Source organism: Patiria miniata, unplaced genomic scaffold (assembly GCF_015706575.1).
Source record: "Patiria miniata isolate m_02_andy unplaced genomic scaffold, ASM1570657v1 HiC_scaffold_8, whole genome shotgun sequence".
NCBI classification, from domain to species: Eukaryota; Metazoa; Echinodermata; class Asteroidea; order Valvatida; family Asterinidae; genus Patiria; species Patiria miniata.
Window position 1 is genome coordinate 13,891,549 of NW_024037075.1, and position 6,960 is coordinate 13,898,508.

At 39.5% G+C, this 6,960-nt stretch overlaps 1 protein-coding gene across 4 annotated transcripts in view; it reads left to right on the forward strand.

Annotated features, from left to right (window-relative positions):
- Positions 1 to 4,225, forward strand: part of LOC119719455 (piwi-like protein 1) — a 40,674-nt gene extending 36,449 nt beyond the window's left edge. For all 4 annotated transcript variants that reach the window (XM_038188920.1, XM_038188919.1, XM_038188922.1 and 1 more), the window contains one exon: positions 2,823 to 4,225. In XM_038188920.1, the coding sequence (XP_038044848.1) occupies positions 2,823 to 2,939 (117 nt within the window). In that variant the 3' untranslated portion in view covers positions 2,940 to 4,225. The remainder of the gene's footprint in view (positions 1 to 2,822) is intronic.
- Positions 4,226 to 6,960: the final 2,735 nt, after the last annotated feature.

Here is a 6,960-nt window from a genome sequence, read left to right on the forward strand (position 1 = left end):
TTAGGGCTTCGCGCTCCGCGCTCGCATTATTACTCAGAGCAAAATGCTCTAAAAGTGTGCCCCCCGTCTAAAGAAATCCTGGATCCGCGCCTGTAGACAGAGATCCAAAGTGTCGATTTTTGCGGAGGGAGGAAAACTGGAGGTCCTTATGGAACAAAGATGGCAGACGGCTGCTTCAATATGAGCATGTCATAAGACATGTCTTGAGGGAACAAAGATGGCAGACAGCTGCTTCAGTATGTGCAATGTCATAAGACATGTCATGAGGGAACAAAGATGGCAGACGGCTGCTTCAGTATGCGCAATGTCATAAGCCATGTCATGAAGGAACAAAGATGGCAGACTGCTGCTTCAGTATGCGCAATGTCATAAGACATGTCATGAAGGAACAAAGATGGCAGACTGCTGCTTCAGTATGTGCAATGTCATAAGACATGTCATGAGGGAACAAAGATGGCAGACGGCTGCTTCAGTATGCGCAATGTCATAAGACATGTCATGAGGGAACAAAGATGGCAGACGGCTGCTTCAGTATGGGCAATGTCATAAGACATGTCATGAGGGAACAAAGATGGCAGACGGCTGCTTCAGTATGCGCAATGTCATAAGACATGTCATGAGGGAACAAAGATGGCAGACGGCTGCTTCAGTATGCGCAATGTCATAAGCCATGTCATGAGGGAACAAAGATGGCAGACTGCTGCTTCAGTATGTGCAATGTCATAAGACATGTCATGAAGGAACAAAGATGGCAGACTGCTGCTTCAGTATGTGCAATGTCATAAGACATGTCATGAGGGAACAAAGATGGCAGACGGCTGCTTCAGTATGTGCAATGTCATAAGACATGTCATGAGGGAACAAAGATGGCAGACGGCTGCTTCAGTATGTGCAATGTCATAAGACATGTCATGAGGGAACAAAGATGGCAGACGGCTGCTTCAGTATGTGCATGTCATAAGACACGTCATGAGGGAACAAAGATGGCAGACGGCTGCTTCAGTATGCGCATGTCATAAGACATGTCATGAGGGAACAAAGATGGCAGACTGCTGCTTCAGTATGTGCAATGTCATAAGACATGTCATGAAGGAACAAAGATGGCAGACTGCTGCTTCAGTATGTGCAATGTCATAAGACATGTCATGAGGGAACAAAGATGGCAGACGGCTGCTTCAGTATGTGCAATGTCATAAGACATGTCATGAGGGAACAAAGATGGCAGACGGCTGCTTCAGTATGTGCAATGTCATAAGACATGTCATGAGGGAACAAAGATGGCAGACGGCTGCTTCAGTATGTGCATGTCATAAGACACGTCATGAGGGAACAAAGATGGCAGACGGCTGCTTCAGTATGCGCATGTCATAAGACATGTCATGAGGGAACAAAGATGGCAGACGGCTGCTTCAGTATGTGCATGTCATAAGACATGTCATGAGGGAACAAAGATGGCAGACGGCTGCTTCAGTATGTGCAATGTCATAAGACACGTCATGAGGGAACAAAGATTGCAGATGGCTGCTTCAATATGTGCAATGTTATAAGACATGTCATGAAGGAACAAAGATGGCAGACTGCTGCTTCAGTATGCGCATGTCATAAGCACTGATTTCTATATAAAGACTGGATAGCTAATAAAGAGCCGCACAATGTACGAATTTGACGCCATATTGGTGAGACCGGCTGGTGATCTACAAAGGACAAGTTGCCGTCTTTATAGACAGCTTGATTTCTTTTGTAACGTCGCGGCTCACTTGACTTATATTTTGGCCACCACCACTGACCAACTGACCAAGGTTTACTACAATTTTTCTAACGTAGTGGTTACTTTTATAATGCCGCAAATCACTTTTTCGGCGTTTTTGAAATAATAATCACTACGGAAATGTGTTCATTTTAGAACATCATAATATGTGCACGTGACCAAAATGCGCGTCAACTGTTGATACAATGCGCGCGTATTTACGCGTAGAACGTTCGTATCATACGCGGCCATCTTCGTGAGACCGGGGGCGAATTGGTCAATATGCAAAGTCAACTGTGTGAATGTTGTATGCATATCCGCTATCCAGTCTTTATAATAGAGATCAGTGGTCATAAGACATGTCATGAGGGAACAAAGATGGCAGATGGCTGCTACAGTATGCACATGTCATTAGACACGTCATGAGGGAACAAAGATGGCAGATGGCTGCTACAGTATGCACATGTCATTAGACACGTCATGAGGGAACAAAAATGCCAGACAGCTGCTTCAGTATGTGCAATGTCATAAGACATGTCATGAGGGAACAAAGATGGCAGACGGCTGCTTCAGTATGTGCAATGTCATAAGACATGTCATGAGGGAACAAAGATGGCAGACGGCTGCTTCAGTATGTGCAATGTCATAAGACATGTCATGAGGGAACAAAGATGCCAGACAGCTGCTTCAGTATGTGCATGTCATAAGACATGTCATGAGGGAACAAAGATGGCAGACGGCTGCTTCAGTATGTGCAATGTCATAAGACATGTCATGAGGGAACAAAGATGGCAGACGGCTGCTTCAGTATGTGCAATGTCATAAGACATGTCATGAGGGAACAAAGATGCCAGACAGCTGCTTCAGTATGTGCAATGTCATAAGACATGTCATGAGGGAACAAATATTGCAGACTGCTGCTTCAGTATGTGCAATGTCATAAGACATGTCATGAGGGAACAAAGATGGCAGATGGCTGCTTCAGTACACACATGTCTATAGACAGTACAGTAATAATAGAGTTCAGTGGTCTAGTTCCATACTCATCTTGTCTGTTTCTTCTGTTGTTTTGCAGGGAACCATTCGTGTACCAGCCCCCTGCCTCTACGCTCACAAGCTGTCTTTCCTTGTTGGCCAAAGCCTGCACAAAGAGCCGCGGATTGAGTTGGCTGACCGGCTGTTCTTCCTATAGGCAGTAAGACCAGGGGTAATATGCAAACAATAGCTTACCAACGTTTGCACAAGTGTGACTGACTCTTTTCTGCCTGACATTTACGAATGTTAACAACAAAGGCATATGGTTTTCCTGTGTCGTATTATCAAAAAATAAACTTTCATGCTGTAACGCTAAAGCTTCATGTTGAAAGATGTCTTCACTGTTTTGCTCCCAGAAAAATTTGGAAATTAGCATAAACAAAGTGATTGGAGAGATGCAAAATAATGTAAATGGGGCACAAAACAGCAATTAACGATTACTTACATCTCTTTCAGTATGTCATCAGGTGCAAAAAACATGAAAACTACTTCGAGGTTTTGAGGTCACAAGAAGTTAGGTCATTCCATGGGTTGGATGGTCACCATCTCAGATTTTATTTTTAATATTCTTCCTTAAGATCCTATTGTTTTTTATTCCATAAGATACAATTGTTGTGATCTTCCATAAGATCTAAATGTTGCGCTCTTCCGTAAGATTCAATTGTTGCGATCTTCCATAAGATCCAATTGTTGCAATATTCCAATTGTTGCAATGTTTTTAAGTTCAAAAGAAAAGTTAATTAAGAATTTTTTTGTTGTAGAATTGTGAACTTGCACAAATGTAGGCTTGTAGATATTAGGTGAAATGTTTAAACGTGATTTACTTTAAGTTGCACAAGTTTCAAAAACAACACAATTTTCTGAGGTTTCTACAAGTCTTTTCGAAGTGTATAGCAGATACAATGTAGAAAATCCATCATGTGTTTTGTAATTTGACTGAAGCATGACAGCAGTGTTTATGCATCTTACATCCTGCCAAAATGCCTGTTAACAAAAATAATGACTTTGTTAATCTTAAAAATGTATTTGTTTATACTTACAATTTTCGCTGTTTTACAAAATGTGAATCAAAATTGATGTTACTTTTTTGTAAGAAATGTTAGCAATTGCAGATTGAAGTCTAGCAGTGATGTATAGTCAAAGGGGCTTTGAATGAGACTTTGAACATGGACACGTCACTTTGCTCATATGCAGGATTACAATGTTGCCAAATTTCTAATTGGTATTCTTAACCAAGCCTAGTGTTTGCATGGCGCTTGTGTTCTTGAGCAAGCCACTTTACCTTGACTTTACACTCACGAATACCATGTACTGAGAAACCTAAATCTTATAGTGCAACCATGCAGCACAAGAAAACAGACTTTTGCTTGAAGTCCAACACATAGACCTCATGCATCACAGGCATCTCAGAGGCTGTTCGTTGTTATTTTAATCTAGTAACAATGAATACACAAAAGGTTTACGCATGCCTAGCCAAGCAATACCAAATCATTGCCCTGTAACTCCGCCCTAATGCATAAGGTCTATTAGTACTGGTCTGTAGAGTGTTTCAAATCTTGTCATAGGTTTCTCTGTAAACTCTTTTCATAGCCTTGCATCCAGTCTGCTAAAACTGTCCATCTTTTCAAGTTGGACAGACATGTACATAGATAGATAGATTATAATGCTTATATAGTGCTGTCCATCGTATCAACAATCTGAAAGTGCCCCGTTCATCAGGCCACGAGACCACGCAGCAGCTGATATATCAGCACACATTCGGTCTTCTACCCTCACAGTATACCGATTTGTACTCCTGGGTGGAGAGAGGCAATTGTAGTAAAGTGTCCTGCCCAAGGACACAAACACCATGTTCCTAGCAGGGTTCAAACACCGTAACCACTGGACCATGGCATTCTTTAGCCAATCTACGCTTAAAATGTTAAAATTTGTCATTATTCAAAATCAATGGCAATAGTTGATAAGATAAAGAAAACTTCTGGGTTTTATTCTTTTTTTTTAATGAAGACATTAATTATACTTGAATCTCATATTTACCTTATTAAAAAATTGGCAAAGTTGTCTATACGTTTTCCTGGCTATTTTAAAATGTTTATCATTCGAATTCACAATTTCTAATATTCAAATTCGTCAATCAACATCGATTTAGTGCACTTCCAATGTTTAATTTCGTCTTTTGTCAGACAATTTTAAATTTAGTTCAAACAAATTCAAACAATGAGCACATGTTCGATTTTGTCTTGTCCACGCCAAACCTTGTTATTCAGAAATCAAATTTGTCTAATTGATTTATATCGGACGAATTCGATCTCTGAATGCTGCCATTCGGCAACAGCTTATGCGAATTTGATGTGTAATGACGAATATTCTCGACCCGGTGACCAAAGAGGGTGACTAAACTTTGAAATTGAATGGTAAATGACTTAATTGGTTTTGTTAAAAGCGTGTGAAATTTTTCTCGGACGAAATTGAATGATAAAGTTGGTGAATTTGTGTAAATAATGTTTTAAAATAGCCGGGAAAACCTATATTAAAATACAAATGTGGTACATTTAGGATTTTTTTTTTATCTTAACCAGTAATTACTAATGTGCTTTCATTTCAGTCTTATTAATTATCAATTATTACTAATTCTTAATTAATTGTATCTTATTAATGAGTTAGTTCTTAGAGTTCTTTATTTAATTGCATATTATGTTTTTAATTTGTATTCATAAATAAGCTTGTTTTGTTTTCTGGTTCTGTTTCATTAATCCTGCAATATTTTTTATTCCAAAAAGGTATTTATTAATCCTGAGTGTTTACGTTTTTGTGTTTTTTTTTCATTTAATTTCATTTTTTAACTTTATGTTGTTTGTGTTGAATAAACAATAATAATATTAATTATGTCATAATCTTTGTTTATGTTGATGCTTGTACCTCTGAAGTAGTAATAATTGGAAGTATAATCACATCTATAATTTCCTCTATTTTATTGAAGTTATAGTGTCATGCACATTGCACAGTGGCAAGCAGATCAAGAGGCACATGAAGACCAATACTTGGCACTAGAGGGAAAATATAATTTGCCAAAGAACTTGCACTAAATTGTGGAAGGGAATACTTATGTGAAGAAAGACGTCAAAAACCCTTGAGAGAAAAAAGAATATGTAGGCAGCTGGGGGATTCCAGGAGATTCTTTAAAAAAAAAATTGGAAAATGTGTTGGCCCTGAAAAGGACCGTTAGGGTTTAAACAAACTTATTCAGTTGATGTAACTGAATAAACGTATTCAATGGTAAAGGCAGCTTTTAGGGGGTCAGTCTTGGGTGATCTTCGTTGCTCCTATGAGGAAATCTTTATTCCCAAACTCAGTCAATTGATAGATCGTTGGAAATCGCATGCATTCCTCGATTTCTCCGGGCTGTTTAATACCTGTACGATATTTAATCCAAGTCAAGGGCGTCAATCGCTCCTCGAAAGTGGGATGGAGGGGGGGGGGGGGGGGGAGGAGACATACCTTGATCAGAACCAATGCAAGTGCGGGGCCCGCCTTAGCTTAAAGGCCCCGAAAATTTTCCGGTAATCTAGATGCTCTGTTGTGCGATCTGAGGCAATTTCTGACCACTTTAACTTTTTTTTTTTGCAAAAAATATCATCATTTAAACACGCTAGCTTTTCGAGTTTGGAATCATTGAATCAGCTATTCTGAGCTATAGAATCATTATGCAGGCTACATACAATTTGTATTTGGGACGAAAAATGTGGGGAGGGGAAAACGATGATATCCCCGGCCCTACCTTAAAAAAGTGGGGTGGGGGACTTGTCCCACAACGTGTCCACACCCTGTCCCACACCGATTGACATCCATAAAGCTTTTTGATAACAATTCGGTAGGGTACTTTGGGATAAATGCAAAGGATTTTGTCCCTTGACAAACAAAAAAGGAAAACATAACATGCATCTCGTTTCGCCCAAAGGGTTACAGCCGAGGTATAATCACCGTGAAGCTGACAGTGAGAAAAACAGAGTTTCTGTGGTTGAAACTTTTTTGTTAAAATTCTACGATGAATTCTGCGAGTTTTGCTAAAGTCTATATTTTTCGTGTTTGGTTTTATGATGAGAGTATGGAAACACATCGAATTTTTTTACATTTTGAACCCCCGATTTATTGGTGGATGCTAAATTTGGTGATAAGAA